Genomic DNA, 17497 nt, shown 5'->3' on the forward strand with positions numbered 1-17497 from the left:
ATTATTATTTCCGAAACTGATACAGAACTATTTCAACTCTCACATTTCCAGCAAGCAAAGTGGTGCTTTTTTGTTTAGGAAGAATTCTGAGTAATCCAATTAAGAAGACATTTCAAAATGTGATAATGTGGATGTTCATTTTTTAAAGATATAAATGATCAACAGATTTGAACTGAGAAAAGAGAAATAAATAGAAGAGCTATTTCAAGGAGTGGATCTTGTTGTAAGTGGTGTTGGGAAAAATCCTAGTATTTGTGTGTCGGCTTTTGCTAGGGCAGTTATCAATCAAGAAACAGTCAGTCTCTGCTGATTCTGCTAGATTCTAAATTAACAGTTAGGCCCAGTGTGGAAGTCAATGTGAAGCCTAGGTTACCCAACAGGGGTTCCACTTGGCAGCCGCCTACTGCATCTCATAACAGTGCAGGTGATGTGCTCCAGATGCATTATAATTACATCTCTAAAAAACATCTAGTCCTCTGGATTTTCTATCTACAGGCACGGGGGGGTGGTATTTTTTTTGCTATATCGTATACTAGTGAAGCAGTCAGAATAGATTTGATGTTATGTGATTGCCTAGATGACATTGTGTAGGCCATCCATCATGCACTGAAAAGCACACTTGGAATACAGCCAACAAAATTTGTATTTATATTGGGCTGGATTCTCCGATCGCCGGCGCTGAAATCGCGATCGGCGGTTGGTCGGAGAATCCCCATTTACTCCAGAATCGGGGGCGGTGCTGATTTTGCTATGCTCCGCTCCCTCAAAAGCAGCATACTCGGGGAGTACGCCGCACACTGTATGGACGGCCTCAGGATGTTACCTGAGACCCTCCCCCGATGGATCGGCATCCGCAGCCATGGATCCGGACATTTTCCGGCCCTATCCGCAGATAAAGCGGGGGCTTTACAGCTGCGTGGCTGCTGGCCCCCCCACTGGACGGAGGATCGGTGCGGGGGCAGCGCCGACTTTCTGGTTGTAAGATCAGATGGATACTGCGGACATAGCCGCAGGATCGGAGAATCCAGCCCATAGTGTCTTTCACATAGTTAAAATCTCTTAAGGCACTTCTCATGAGCGTTATCGTTCCGAATTTGACACCAAGCTGCATGTAGCTACATTAGAACAGGTGAGGAAAAGCTTGTTCCAAAGAGGTAGGTTTCAATTGAACATCTTAGACGAGGAGAGGGAGATGCGGACAGGTTTTGGAAGAGAATCTGGCTGTACGAGACCCCTTGGGGATGAACGACCATAACATGGTAGAATTTTTTATCAAGATGGAAAATGAAGCAGTTGATTCGGAGACTCGGGTGCTGAATCTTAATTAAGGGAACTATGAAGATATGAGGTGTGAGGTGGCCTTGATAGATTGGGGAGAGTTACTTAAAGGGATGACAGTGGATAGATAATGGCAAACATTCAAGGAACACATGGGGGAACTACAGCAACTGTTCATTCCTGTCTGGCAAAAAAGCAAAGGGGGTAAGAGGGCCAATCCATGGCTTACAAAGGAAATTAGAAATAGTATCCAATGCAAGGAAGAAGCATACAGATTGGCCAAGAAAAATAATAGGTCTGAGGATTGGGGGCAGTTTAGAATTCAGCAAAGAAGGACGAAGGGATTGTTTAAGAAGGGGAAAAGAGGACAGATATCAGAAATGTTGGAGAATGAAAGGTTTAGTGAGAGGGAAGAACTGAGGAAGATCGACATTGGTAGAGAAATGGTGCTGGCAAAATTGATGGGATTGAAGGCGGATAAATCCCCAGGGCCTGAGAATCTGCATCGCAGAGTGCTTAAGGAGGTGGCTCTGGAAATAGTGGATGCATTTGTGGTCATCTTCCGGGATTCTATAGACTCTGGAACTGTCCCTGCAGATTGGAGGGTCGCTCACGTCACTCCGATATTCAAAAAGGGAGGTAGAGAGAAAGCAGGGAATTATAGACCAGTAATCCTAACATCGGTAATGGGAAAAATGCTTAATCCATTATTGTTATGGACCAAGGTTTAGAGAACACCAAAGTGCACCATGGAGTTCATCTGACCCCAACTTTTAATAGATTGTGGTATGGGGAGCACACGACCCACTCTACAGGTATGGTACAGCAGAAATCGAAAAGTATTTTTTAAAGCAAAACAATGTTTATTCTATGAACTCAAGTTAACCTTTTTAAAACATACAGTGAACATCTTTGCTGACATTAATTTCAATACAACCCCCAAAGAATACAACACTAAGTAATCCGTAAGCTTTCCTTTTAACATCCATAAGACATTTAAAAAAAAACTTTTAACAGAAGCACATCAGGTTTAAATTCACTACTGAGAACAGCTATCACTCTGAATTCACCAAATGATGTAGAGATAGTCTTTACATGGCAGAGAGAACAACATTACACCTTCTCTGGCTGATTGCAGTTCCAACACTGAAACGAAACAAAGAAAAACATAGACACACCCATGCTTTGCTCAAAGTGAAACTAAAAAAGCAGAGCCAGAGATCAGCTCCACCCACACTCTGACATCACTGCAGTAACATGATCAGACAAACATTTCTTCAAGTGACACTCTCATGACTTTATAGCGGAACATTTAGAAAACAGGTGCAGGATCAGTCAGTCAGCATGGATTTATGAAGGGAAAATCATGCTTGACAAATCTGTTGGAATCCTTTGAAGATGTAACCAGTTCAATTAACAAGGGGGAAGCAGTCGATGTGGTATATTTGGACTTTCAGAAGGCATCTGACAAAGTCTCGCATAAGAGATTATTGTGCAAAATTAAAGCACATGGGATTGGGGGAAATGTATTGAGGTGGACAGAAAACTGGTTGGCAGAAAGGAAACAAAGAGTAGGGATTAGTGGGTCCTTTTCAAATTGGCAGAAAGTAACTAGTGGGGTGCCACAGGGATCAGTGCTGGGACCCGAGCTATTCACAATATTTTTTAATGATTTGGATGAGGGAACAAAATGAAACATCTCAAAGTTTGCAGATGATACCAAGTTAGATTGGGGGTGGGGGGGGGGTGAATTGTGACGAGGATGCAGGGATCCTACTGCATGATCTGGATAGGTTCGGTGAGTGGGCAAATCGATGGCAGATGCAGTATAATTTGGATAAATGTGAGGTTATTCACTTTGGAAGCAAAAACAGGAAGGCAGATTACTACCTGAATGGTTGTAAATTGGGAGAGGGGAGTGTGCAGCGGGACCTGGGTGTCCTTGTGTACCATTCACTGAAGGTAAGCATGCAGGTGCAGCAGGCGATAAAGAAGGCTAATGGTATATTGGCCTTCATTGCGAGAGGTTTCGAGTATAGAAGCAGGGATTTGTTGCTGCAATTATACAGGGCCTTGGTGAGGCCACACCGAGAGTATTGTGTGCAGTTTTGGTCTCCTTCTCTGAGGAAGGATGTTCTTGCTCTCGAAGGAGTGCAGCGAAGGTTTACCAGATTGATTCCAGGGATGGTGGGACTGTCATATGAGGAGAGATTGACTAGATTGGTATTGTTCTTGCCGGAATTCAGAAGAATGAGGGGGGATTTCATATAGACTTATAAAATTCTAACAGGACGAGACAGGGTAGGTGCAGGGAAGATGTTATCAATGATGGATGTGTCCAGACCCAGGGGTCACAGCCTGAGGATTCAGGGTAAACCATTTCAGACAGAGATAAGGAGACACTTCTTCACACAAAGAGTAGTGAGCCTGTGGAATTCATTACCACAGGAAGTAGTTGATGCTGAAACATTGAATATATTCAAGAGGTGGCTGGATATAGCACTTGGGGAGAATGGATCAAAGGCTATGGGGCGAAAGCAGGATTAGGCTATGAGTTGGATGATCGCCATGATTATGATGAATGGTGGAGCAGGCCCGAAGGGGCAAAAGGCCTCCTCCTGCTCCTATCTTCTATGTATCTATGTAAGAGAAATCCAGAGCTTAACCCAGACAATTGATGCCAAAATACCAATTGTGGGACTATTGCCCCATCTTTTTGTTGTGGACATCTGAGGATATTTGTAAACAAAAACATTTGAACAGTATTTGAACTGGGAGAAGTATGGGGCACAATTCTCTGGAAAAATGTCTAAGTGTAGTAGCAAGCAGAAATTACCGCGTGATTCCTGGCGCTCAGCCCAGTGAGGTCGGCAACGCAATTCAACGTTAATTGGTCCACTTAATGAGGCCTCGCGGGCTTCTCGTCACCAATGAAGGCTCACCTGCTGATTCACCAGGATCGCGCTCGCCGGCACCCCCACCTCTCTCAAGCTCACAAGGTCGAGCAGCATTTCAGCTGCACATGCTCAGTCAACGCCAGCCAGATCGCAACAATGGTGCTGAGGGGACCGGCCCCATGATTCGGGGACGCTGACCTGGGGAAGCTCCGAGACGCAGTGGAGGTCAGTAGTGATGTCCTGTTCCACCAAGGGTCCCAGAGGGTGAGCCACAAGCAGCTAGTGCTGCCTGAGGTGAGGTGGCGGCAGCTGTTAGCTCGGGGAGCATGACCAGGAGGACTGGCCTCCAGTGCCGGAAAAAGGTCAATGACCTACACCAGGCAGGACAAGTGAGTAAACACCAACAACCCTCCACCCCCTCCCTAAGGGAGCATCAACCACCCAACTCCCCATGCGACCCCCAGCCCTTCCTCCACCTCCTCCCCCTTCAAACGCCCCCCAAACCCTCCTTCACACCCCCTCTCCCACCACTGTGAACCATGCGTGTGGCTAATGATGCCCTCTTTGTATCTCCTCAGGAAAAACTCTCCCATAACTGTCGGGAGAGGGCCCAGACCGGCGGAGGGGTGCTCGAGTTAAGAATCCTCACCTCCATTGCTGCCTCACGGCGCCGAGGTCCCAGGTTTGATCCCGGCTCTGGGTCACTGTCCATGTGGAATTTGCACATTCTTCACGTGTGTGCATAGGTTTCACCCCCACAACCCAAAGATGTGCAGGGTAGGTGGATTTGCCACGTTAAATTGCCCCTTAATTGGAAACAATGAATTGGGTACTCTAAATTAAAGAAAAAAGATTCCTCACCTCCTTCGAGGAATGTGACCTGGAGGTGACTGGAGTGGCCGAGGACAGGGCGGTCACCCACACGGAGGCTGGCGGACGCCGCAGAACTGAGGAACCACCGGGTTCCACCTGGGGGACCTGTCAAATGTGAGTTTTTATTGTCTTACAGACTGACCAATCCCTCACACTGACCACATGTCCATTCTGCCGCAGGTCCTCCAGCCAACGGAGCCGGCCCATCCAGGGTGGCTCCCTCTCCTGACTCCGAGAAGAACACCTCGGAGGAGAACTCCGAATTCAATTGTTATAGTCGCGGCACAGCTGTCTTCCCCACCATCCACCAGCGCAGATACACACACCTCGATGGGACATGTTAGTGGACAGGCTTCTGGGGCACAATCTGGTGAACACCACGTTACTGCTGATGTACATCAGGTGGAGGCAGGAATCCCCAGGCGAGACAGCAGTCGGAGGGCTGGGTCCCAGTCTAATACTGAGCCTGTGGTACAGAGGTACTCGGACCTGATGGAGATGAAAGGGGGCAGCCGGGACATTGAGAGGGAGATGTCAGTGTCAGTCCCAGAGGTTATAGGTGCAGGAGATGGCGCCGGCAATGAGTGGCACAAAGGCCAACACTGCTAGGCGATTGCAGTGCAGAGCCTGGTGCATGACGTTGGCACCATGAGTGAAGGTGTCCAAGGTGTCGCGCAGTCGGTGACGGCCATGGCTGAATGTCCGAATCGCTGGGGGATGTCACCCAGGCCGACCTTGATGGGGTTCTGCGGGATATATCCCGCTCTCAGGTGTGCATGGCCGAGGCAAACTTGTCCCATCGCAGGTGGGCATTGCCGAGGCACTGCAGAGCATGTCCCAATCACTGAGGAGCATCGCTGAGGGCATCGTATGATGGTGCAGACATCGGGAAACCGCCAGGGCTGGCAGAGCAAGATGATGCAGGGCAGCCGGGGCTTGAACCAGATGCCCTTCTGTCCCAAGGTGAACACCACGGCCCTATGGGCGCAGACCGGGAAGAGGGGGTGTGAGTGCCTACCCGGACTCGTCCCATGGAGTGGCGATGGTGGCCAACAGCTCCCCTGCGTTCCATCACTCTGAGGAGGCTGCGTCTCAAAGTCAGCACGCGGACAGGGTGGCACGGCTGTGCATATGCCGCCAACAAGTGAGCTGGGGCCCTCCAGCCCCAGAGCCCCCAAAGGACGTCCGCCAGGGGCATCAAAGACTATGGGACAAAGTAGGAAGCTGGCAGCCTCCACTTCAGATGTGCGTCCTGGAGAAAGGGGAAACATCTAGACATAGTGGTAGAGCTAGGAGGGCCAAGCACGTTGAGGATCACTGAGGGCACCAGGGGAGGAGGTGGGGGGGGGGGGGGGGGTAGGTAGGGGTTAGGGAGGGGGGGTTGGGGAGGTGGGGGGGGGCGGCACTATCGGGAATGGGGTTTGTACAACACATTAAACACCTTTTTGCACAACCATTATGACGCCTCTGTCACTTCCTTCCGCAATGCTCGCTGACCTCTTGACCCTTGCCCATCTCTCCAGGCACCCCTCTCCTCCTCGTGGCACTCACCCATCTCCGGTTGTGGACATGTCCCCGGAGCTGTGTACCATCCCCTCGGTGTTCGAATGTTGCGTGTGAGGTGCTGCCTCGCGCAGGGTTCAAGTACATGTCCAGGCATCAAGGTGTGATTGGGATGCTCGGCAATGACTCCCACATGCTACATGGCTCGTCCACCCACGGGAATTCACTTGGCATGTGTGAAATGTTCACTTAACCACATTTGCCAATTCCCTATTGGCAATAGCCTCAGCCACACAGCCAGAGGCCTCAGCAGTCGGAGCAGATTAAGGGTGGTTGTTGGGGCAGGCAGGCAGGGACAAGGGTTTCCCCGGAATGGGTACACATGATCCAGGGTTTGGCATGATGGTGCTGCAAATGGTTCCCCCCAGGTTGGCCCCCCAGTGCCACCCCCCACCCTCCAATGCCGGCCCACCCCTGTGGAGAGTTCTCCACTCCCAGCCGAAGAGTACCCTAGCCCTCACCAAGCACTGGGGTGGCAAGGCCAGCACCCCCGGGCTTGTTGCTTGTGAGCAACAATGGCTCCTCACCTCCATGGCTCCCCCAGAAGTCCTTCCGCCAGGTTCGCGTTTTTCAAAAGGAGTACTAATCGGCACCAGCGTGATCACTTGCTGGGTAAGACGCTGGATATGAGGTGGCTCTTGTTAATTGTTTGGAAATGGGGCTTAAGTGGTGATATCCCGATTTCACCTACGGGAATGGGCTGGTTGCATCGCAAACTGTATGGCGCCTGGCGCAGATCTCGTTTTTGGCCTCTCCTGCTATTCACCGGCCTCGTTAAGCTTGAGCGAGAACGTAACAAGGCTGGAGAATCGCACCCATGATTGTGGCGGTAAATTCCATCATTTATAATCTTAAAATGAAAGACTTGGGCTGAATTCTCTGGTTCCCCCAGCCGCATGTTTCTTAGCAACACACCGTTCGCTGGTGGCCGGATTCTAGCTTTCCACAGCTTGTCAATGGGATTTCCCATTGAAACCAACCCATGCTGTGGTGTTCTTTGTGATTCTGTTATCAGGATGGATGTTGTAGTGTTCACAAAGACCACAGAAGCCAAATTTATGTACAAAGCTAAATTATATTTACACTACTTATTAAAGCTCGACTACTTACTCCTTTGGTAAACAATAATCTAGTAATCTACACTCAACTAACACTAGTCTCTACCCTCTATCTGTAACTGTACTCTACACTCTCTCACTGCTCCTCTCCAGCCTTCTCTCCCAGAAGCCTGTGAGTCAGTGCTTTATATAGTTCTGCATCTAGCTCCATCTAGTGGTTAATTATGATATGACATTAACCCTTCGTATTCTGAACATTTCACATAATGTCACACATGCCACGGGAAACCGGTGCTACCGGGAAAAGTGAACTGCAACGGCTGGAGAATTCCGGCCTTTATTGTTCATATTGCCCACTTAATCTTTCTTATTATTTTGTACTCTTAGACTCGGGGCAATTTCTGGCCTTGCTCTCAGAAGGGAATCTTGCATTGCATGAATGTGAATAAAAAAGTTGTCGTAAGCCTCCACCGGGTTAGGAACAGAGAAGGGCTCCATCCCTCCATTGGGGCATTTTCGCAGACAAGGTATGGGGGATACGGCAAGGCTTCCTGCTTACAAGTGGTGGGTATCCAAATGACTTAATTGAAGGCTTACTGAGGCTACTGAAAAAGGCTCCCAAACATGTTACTGTCTTTCTCCAGGTCCCCACAAAGAGTGGGGACACAGGTTAGCTTGGGTTTCTGCAAACTGGGTTGATTGTGTGGTGGTTCTGGGGCAGCCCTCCAGGCAGGCTTGAAGCCCTCCCTGCCTGGCTCGCTTAGCAGGCAGTCACCTTATGAAGGAGATCTCCATCACAGTTATGGCTCAGCTGCAAAGCCTTTATTCACTTAAATTTTGAAAACGTTGGAGTGTGCCTCCATTTTGGGGCATTCTCTTTCCCTCTCTCTCTCTCTCTCTCTCTTACCTGCCATGACATTATGCTGATGCTTTCAAGCTGGAAGTTCTCTTATTGGCGCTACAGCTTTGAGAACCACCCACCATCATTAATTGGTGGTGCTGTTGTTGGTACTGGTGTCTCGCGGGGCTGAGGACCCTGGTTCGAACCCGACTTTTGGTCACTGTCCGTGTGGAGTTTGCACATTCTCCCCGTGTCTGCATGGCTCTCACCCCCACAACCCCCAAAAATGTGAAGGGTAGGTGAATTGGCCACGCTAAATTGTCCCTTAATTGGAAAAAACAATTGGATATTCTAAATTTCGAGAGAAAAAAATCATTAGTTGGACAGTGAGACCGACCTCGAACAACTAGTTGGCCAAATAGGGAAAATCAAAGATGAGTGTCGGGTTTCAGTCGGGTTTAGAAGCCTGCTGGAAATTCCTGTACTTGGAAAATTATGAGTGGTGTTGATGAGGCTCCTCACCGGCAGTACAGTGTCAGGAAATTATCTGTTTGCTATGACACTCAAAACCCATGAGGCCCATGGAATATCTTCTGAGCGTAAACCATTTTTTTCATAAACTATTATCTCAGTAGGAATATGTCAATGGACAGTGTGAGATTCCTTGAGAGAGCACCATTCTTTAGTATGTAAATCATCAACTGGAGGTCATCCTGAATTATGCATGAGACAAACAAAATGAATGAGCTTGCAGTGAAAGGTTTGTGATTAAACAGAGCAACAAAACTTTAAAAACATTTACATAAAGACAACCATCTAATTTCACATTTCATTAAAACTGATTGCATGGTCTTTTAAAAAAACTGCAGTACATTAATAGAAATATAAAAGAGAGGAAGAAAGAACGCACATTGTAGCTGAATCATTGTCACATAGCTTTGTAGGGGTAAAGGTAGCACAGTGGTAAAGGTAACTAAACTCTATCTAAGTAAAAAGTCTCACAACATCAGGTTAAAGTTCAACAGGTATACTTGAAATCGCAAACTTTCGGAGCACTGTGAGACTTTGTACTGTGCCTACCCCAGTCCAGCGCTGGCATTTTTAATTTTTGAAAAAATAATCTTCATTGTCACAAGTAGGCTTACATTAACACTTCAATGAAGTTACTGTGAAAATCCCCTAGTCGCCACACTCCTGTTCGGGTACACGGAGAGAGAATTCAGAATGTCCAAATGACCTAACAGCACGTCTTTCGGGACATGTGGGAGGAAACCGGAGTACTTGGAGGAAACCCACGCAGAAACAGGGAGAACGTGCAGACTCCGCACAGATAGTGACCTAAGCCGGGATCGAACCTGGGACCCTGGTGCTGTGAAGCAACAGTGCTAACCACTGTGCTACCATGCTGCACACCATATCCAGATCAGCACATGAGAGAGAAAGGAATATAAGGATTTGTAGGTAGGTTCAGATGAATTAGAATGGGAGAATGCTCATGTGGAACCTAAACACTGGCACAGACCAGTTGAGCTGAGTAGTCCTTTTTGTGCTTTAAATTCCATGCAAAAAAATGACAGTTTTTGTTTGGCACTCTCAGTGACCCATTACAACAGGAAGGTCTGATGAGGAAAAAGTTTGATTTACCGTTCTGGCATCCCAAAGAGAGAGGGTCTTGTCTGCTGCGCTGGTGAGTAGTGTGTTAGAGAAGGGAAGAAACTCAACACTGTTCACAGAATCAACATGACCTCGCAGTGTCTGTCGACATCTCTGACTGCAACAAAAAAGGAAACACTCGTTAGAATGGCATCAGTTGTTTGCAGAACAACAGTCAAGGCATTTCCACCTCTGTAAGTGTCAAGAGTTGAATAGAAAAAGTTCAATCATGAGCCAGCCTGGCAGAAATTTAACCGAGCTTTACAGTCACTGGGTCACTGGTTCCATCTCCCTTTTATTAAACAACTGAGACTAATTATCAGCTCTGTATTATTTTTCGCACACTCAAGGTGTAGCAGCAGCTTCCTCTATTTGGCGAAGTAATGTGATGATGATTAGTGATACCACACTGTCTCATTTCAGTTTCACAGGAACAACGTGTCACGCCGGGGGAAATAAATGTCACCATCTAGATGACTTTAAAGCAGGGACAAGGGAAGACATGACAATTCTTTTGACAAAACGTATGGTTCAAAATGATGACTTTGACTGTCCAGATGTGAACTTGTTCATCTATATTTGGCCGACAAATGAAAGGCACAAGACACCAGCAGACTGCCATAGGTCATGTATTAGGTGTGTGCCACCCAGTCAAGCAAAATAGCTACACCAGATATCTGTAAGATTAATTATCCATCATAGCCGGCAGGCATAACCTACCTCTTCAAGCAGGGTTGAAACAGATAGAAGTGCTGGTCTCTGACAGACTCTGATGAACCAAATGATTTGTTGTTTATCATCAATATAAAAGTAAGCATTATAGTACTCATGTTATGCTTGAGGACAATGTAGTTAAACTGATGGTTCTTTGAACATTTAATTTATAACTACTGTGTAGACTGACATCTTAACTTAGTGTTTTCTGACAAGCAGATGGATTGTGTTTTTCTTCTCAAGCCACAACTATTGTGTAGAATGCATTATTTCTCTTTCAACATGAAACTGACAGCTCTTGAGTTCGAGCTTCTGTACGTAACTTTAGGAAGGAACACCGGCTGCTCATGTCAATTCTGTACAATAGAAATTCATCACATCTCAGCAAATTTCTTTCAGATTCGTCTTCCACTCGGAATGCAATAAACACACACAGATTATGTATACCGATGCATTAAAAATTTCATCTGATTCAATGTATTTGCCTGTTGCAAAAAAGAATGAAGCAATAACATCAGGTTAGATCAGTTCTTGCTTATTTCTCATTGTTGGACAAATTAAATACCAGCAATGAAATTGGGCATGATTTTCCCACCGCGTTGTACCTGAGGCCGAACCTGTGACGCCGGGTGGACGGCGGGAGAGTCCAAAATGGATTTTGTGCTGGGCGGCGAGCCACGTACGATGCACCCGGCCCGCCATCCCGTTGTGATCTGGATCACGCCCTCGCTGGGCATGATCCAGATAAGCGTATTTAAATGAGTCATTAGTCTAATTTAAATATGTACACCCCATTTGTGGCCGCAGTTACCCAGCTCCCGGGAGTCATCGGCCGCACCGGCCAGGCCGAATGCGCGCGCAAATTAGCACTGGTCTCCAAAAATGGAGACCTGACATGATGACCACACCGGGGGGCTCGAAGGCCATTGGAGGCACATGGTGGTCAGGGACAGGGCGGTGCCCTGGTGATGTCCCCAGGCACGCTGGAAGTGAAACTTGGCACTGCCAGGGTACCGTGGCAGTGCCCTGGTGCCAGGTTGGCACTGCCAAGGGGCAGAGCCTGAGGGGGGCCATGCCCATGAAATTAGGAGGTGAGGGGGGGGGGGGTTATGAAGGGTGGGTGGTGAAGGGAGGGGGCTGAAAGAGCAGGGGGGGACTGAAAGAGAGTGGACAGAAAGGGGGAGCCCCAAAGGTGGGGGTGCTCAGTGATCCCATAGTGGGGCATGCTCAATTGGGGGCGGGGCGATGCCTCAATGCTGACGAGGATGGATGGGTGTGGGGCCAGGTAACCCTCATGCCTGGGTGGTGTGGGGGCAGAGGGCAGATGGACTTTTAGTGATGAGGGGAGGGTGCAATTCTCCGTGGTCGTTGTGCTGGCACACGGCAGCAAACAGTTTGCAAAGCAACCAGCCCACTCCCGTAGGCAAAATCGGGATCCCACCATTGCGTGGCGTGAAGCTCTATTCCCATACAATTAACAGGAGCCACCCCATATCCAGCGGCCATCGTGATTCAGCAGCCTACCCAACAAGTGGTCATGCTGGTGCTGATTAGTACTCCTTTTCAAAAACGTGAACCTAGCAGACGGGCTTCTGCCGGGAGCCGAGGAGGTGAGTTGCTCACAGGCAAAGAGCCCGGGGGCGCTGGGTTTGCCGCCCCAGTGCTCGGCGGGGGTAGGGCACCCTTGGCTGGGTAGGGAACCCTCGGCAGGGTCTGAGCCGCTGAAGGGAGAGTGCAACTGAGCGCAGCATCACCATGCCAACCCCTGGATTGTGTGTACCCGGTCCGGGGGCAATCCTTGTCCCTGCCTGGCTGCCCCAGCGACCACCCATCACCCCCACCAACTGCTGAGGCATCTGGTCTTGTGGCTGAAGGCTATTGCTGAATTGGCGATCATAGTTAAGTGAGCACTTCACACATCCCAAGTGGATTCCCGGTGGTGGGTGGGCCATGTAGCATGTGGGGGTTATTGCCTAGCATCCCAATCAGACCGATGCCTGGACACTGTGCCTGAACACTGCGGGAAGCAACATCATGGACACAGAAGCCAACATCCGAACGCCCAGGGGAAGAGACACAGTTCCGGGGACATGACCACGGCTGGAGAATGGGTGAGTGCAACTGGGAGGGCACCAGCACCCAGTCCAGGTGAAGTTATGTGAGGGTGTCTTGGGTACATGGTCTGGGGTCCGTTGAGGGGGGGTGGCTGGGCAGAACATTCCGGGTCTGGGGAAGGGGGAGGGAGGAGAGGGTATCAATGGGGGAAAGGAGGGCCCTGGGGTGGGAGCAATCATTGCTCGTCAGTCTAACACCCTCTCCCAATTCCTTACAGATATTGAACAGTATGGATGGTATTTTAGATCCCGCAGACTAGCCCTAATGGTGCTGCTGGTAGGTCGGGTGGCCAGACGCTGGGGACGCGATGGCCCAGGGTGTACGGGCGTCGCTGGTCCTTTGAACAGATGCCGGACAGCCCGTGCCGCAGGAGGCTCCAGCTCAACAAGGAGATGGTGCGGCACCTGTGCCATGCACTCATGGACTTGGCACCACATGGAGGCGGCTGAGCGTGGGGGAGGGGGGGGGGGGGGCGCTGGTGAGTGGGGTCCCTGCGAATCAGCTGGTGAGCCTTCATTTGCGGTGTGAAGCCCGTGGTGCCTCATTAAGTGGACCAGTTGACGTTGAATAGCATTCCCGGCTTCGCCGGGCTGAGCGCCGGGAAGCTCGCGGTAGTTCCCGCTTGCTACCACACTTAGAAATCTTTCCGGAAAATCACACCCTAAGTGTAAATTTGGGCGAATTTGATGAAGTGTTTCACACCGGCTGCATTGGCGAGATAGCGGCCTGTATTAACCCGCCCTAAATGTACCCACGTGAATCTCGCCATGCCTGGCTCCCTCGCCGTCTAATGCGCACAATTTGCACCTCAGCTGCTCACCACTAAGAAGGGGAGATGCTTTTAAACACTCCCCCACTCACCATCCAATCCCAATCAAGCAACGAGAATGACAGCACGGAGACCTGCTCCTCGCTTTGGGGATGCTGCCAATGAGAAGCAGGGCGCCCTGTTCTCCCGAGGGGGTCGGAGAACTAGCAGCTGGGTCAGAAATGCTGCCAGAGAGGCAGTGGCAGCTGCAGTGAGTGTGGGCAGTATGACACGGAGGACCGGCGTCCAATGCCCGAAGAAGACGAACGATGCCAAAGAGCCTAGTCCTCACCCCCTGTGAGGAAAGGGCCCTGGAGATTGCGGGTTTCCTGAGGAGGGAGCAGTGACAGCAAGGTTTGCTTGCATCACAGAGGTGAGGGTCCACTGCGCATTCACCCAGATGACCTGTCTCAAATGCGATGTTAATGTCGCACAAAATTATCCTTCCCTTTCACTGATCATATGTCTATTACCTTGCAGGATCATCATCTGATGAGGCGAAGCCATCCGGAGTTGTATTCAACACTGCCAGCCAAGAGCACAACTGGAAGAAGTGCTGCGAGGAGACCACCGGTGAGGTGTCACAGCTATCACCTACACCTTCCACCAGCGCAGAGACACATATCTCGGTGCGTGATATCAGTGGACTGACTGCAGGGCACTATCTGGTGAGCATCACACAATTGTTGATGAACATCAGGAGGAAGCAGGAACACCTGAGGGAGACAGCAGCCGGAGGTCTGCTGGATCCCAGGACTCAGCTGGCTCTCAGCCAGATGTCAAGCCTCTGGACAAGGTTCACCTAGAGTTGATGCAGATGATAGGCCAGAGCCGTGAGATTCAGGAAGGGGTGTCAGCAACGTTTCATTGACTGTGGAGTCCCAAAAACTTCAGGCACAGGAGATAGTGCTGGCAATATGTGGCACCCAAGCCAAAACTGCTGGGGTGGTGATGGCAATGGAAAACCTGCAGCATGACGTTTTAATAATAATCTTTGTTTTGTCACAAGTAGGTTGACATTAACACTGTAATGAAGTTACTGTGAAAATCCCCTAGTCGCCACATTCCAGCGCCTGTTTGGGTATACAGAGGGAGAATTCAGAATGTCCAAATTACCTAACAGCACGTCTTTCAGGACTTGTGGTAGGAAACCGGAGCACACGGAGGAAGCCCACACAGGTACAGGGAGAACGTGCAGACTCCGCACAGACAGTGACCCAAGCAGGAATCGAACCTGGGACCCTGGCACTGTGAAGCAACAGTGCTAACCACTGTGCTACCATGCCGGCCCTATTCGTGACTTGCGTGGTGTTGTCCAAGGCATGGCTTAGTCTGTGACGACCAACGCCGTTGGCCTTGACGTCATGTCCCAGTCGATGAGGGACTTGTCCCAACCACAGGTGGACATTGTCGAGGCACTGCAGAGCATGGTCCAGTCACTGAGGAACATGACTGAGGGTGCTAACACCATGGTGCAGACAATGGGGGGCCTCCAGGACTGGCAGTGCCAAATGACTCAGAGATTTCTGAGCTCGCTTTTGCTGACCCTCCATCCCATGGAGTCACCCTGGGCCCTACGGGCACCTTCAGGAGGAGGAAGGGCTGGAGACCAACCCAGGGCCTGCCACCAAAGAGACGACGTCGGTCTCCAGTTCTTCTGAATATACCCTTCCTGACACCAGTGCATCTTAAGGGCAAGGCGACACCTGTGGCACTGGTAAGATAGCTGGGGCCCTCAGGCGCCAGACCTTCCAGAGGACATGAACATGTGAAACCTCTTTCACATTCATCATCCCCCATTCCCCCCCCCCCCCCCCCCTCCCCCCCACCCTCACGGTGGTCCAAAACCAAAGGCTGCCAATGCAGGCTCTGGCATGAGGATGGGTGTGAGTGCACTTTCAGCAGAAAGACAGGAGTCAGACTTTATCAGATTCTGAGGAGCACCAGAGCTTTCAACACAGTGCGTGCTCATCACTCTCCTGCGGACAGTGCCAACACAGGCTCATCACCCAGGTTTGATGTTACACAGACCCATAGAGGGTAGAAAAGTGGTCAGGGAGTGGGCAGTGACTTGGGGGGGGGGGGGGGGGGAGTGGTTGCAGGGTGGGATTTGGCACAGGAGTGGGGGGGTGGGGTATTGAGCTGACGGACACAGCCTGGTCTGAGAATAATCTGGCAATGATAAGGGCCTCCCTGGTCCTCCTGGCAGGTTTGACACACGTGGCAGCCTGTCCTCCATCCTCCGGCTCCTCCCCAGGCTTGACCTCCAGCCCTCCTGGTCCGCCTCCTCCTCCTCAGTAAGAAGTCTTGCAACACCAGGTTAAAGTCCAACAGGTTTGTTTCAAATCACTAGCTGTTGGAGCACAGCTCCTTCCTCAGATGAAGGAGCCCGAGAAAAGAGCAGTGCTCCAAAAGCTAGTGATTCTAAACAAATCTGTTGGACTTTAACCTGGTGTAGTACGACTTCTTACTGTGCTCACCCCTGTCCCACGTCGGCATCTCCACATCATGGCTTCTCTTCCTCAGACAAGGCTGCATGTCCCTCCGCCTCCTCCAGCATGTCGCCCCATTGCTGTACCGGATTGTGAAGGGCACTGCAGTCCACCATAAAGTGGGAGGCCCTCTAGGAGGGTACTGTAGGGCCCCACCAGAGTGGTCCAGACATTTGAACTGCAGTTTCAGCAGCTCGATACACCGCTCAATGACAGCACGGTTGGCAGCGTGGGTCTCATTGTAAAGGGGCTCCACCTGGGTCACAGGCCTCCGCACTGGCATCATCAGCCATGACCTCAACTAGTGCCCGTTGTCCCCCATGAGGGAACCCTTGAAGACACCGGGGATCTCCGAGTGCCCCAGGATGTAGCTGTCATGCACACTCCAGGGTAGCAGGCACACATGTGCATGATTCTGAGGCAGTGGTTGCACACAATCTGAACATTCATGGAGTGGAACCCCTTTTTACTAATATAGAGCATTCCCTGATGCCCTGATGGTTTCAGGGGCAGATGAGTGATATCAATCGCCCCCTGGACCTGGGTCATCCTGGCGATAGCTGCAAATCCTGCAGCCCGGGCATCTTGGTGGACCTGGTCCATGTCGCAGGTGATATCATCTGATTCCTGGGCATACAGAGAATCCGTCACCTTCCGGATGTATGCACCTGTGGGCTGAAGATTGTGATATGCCCACAGGTCCCCGCTCGAGCCCTGGAATGACTCAGTGGTCAGAGGGCTGCAGTGACCTTCGTGGCCACTCGGAGCAGGTGTCCGTCTCCACCACAGAATGCCATGCCTGCGATTATATGGCACAGGTGCTGCACTGTCTCCCTGTTGAGACAGGGATATGGATAAAGTAGACATGGGTGCTTCCTCTTGTGAGGCATTCTAGAACGAGAGGGCATAGTCTTAGGCTAAGAGGTAGCACATTTAAAACAGAGTTGCGGAGAAACTACTTCTCCCAAAGGTTATGAATCTGTGGAATTCACTACCCCAATGTGCAGTGGATACTGGGACAGTAAGTAAATTTAAAGAAGAATTGGAAAGATTTTTAATTGGTTATGTTGAAGGATTATGGATGGTGGAGTTAAGGCCAGGATGAGATCATGTTTGACTAATTTGCTTGAGTTATTCGAAAATGTAACAAGCAAAGTGGATAATGGAGGTCCTGTAGATGCAGTATATCTGGACTTTCGATAAGG

The 17497-nt window shown here is 50.1% G+C and overlaps 1 protein-coding gene across 2 annotated transcripts in view; it reads right to left on the reverse strand.

The window, feature by feature from the left end:
• spag16 (sperm associated antigen 16) overlaps positions 1-17497 on the reverse strand; it is a 1374442-nt gene that overhangs the window by 478319 nt on the left and 878626 nt on the right. For both annotated transcript variants that reach the window (XM_072483243.1, XM_072483236.1), the window contains one exon: positions 10155-10281. In XM_072483243.1, coding sequence (XP_072339344.1) covers positions 10155-10281 — 127 coding nt within the window. The remainder of the gene's footprint in view (positions 1-10154; positions 10282-17497) is intronic.

This window comes from Scyliorhinus torazame, chromosome 2 (genome assembly GCF_047496885.1).
Source record: "Scyliorhinus torazame isolate Kashiwa2021f chromosome 2, sScyTor2.1, whole genome shotgun sequence".
NCBI classification, from domain to species: domain Eukaryota; kingdom Metazoa; phylum Chordata; class Chondrichthyes; order Carcharhiniformes; family Scyliorhinidae; genus Scyliorhinus; species Scyliorhinus torazame.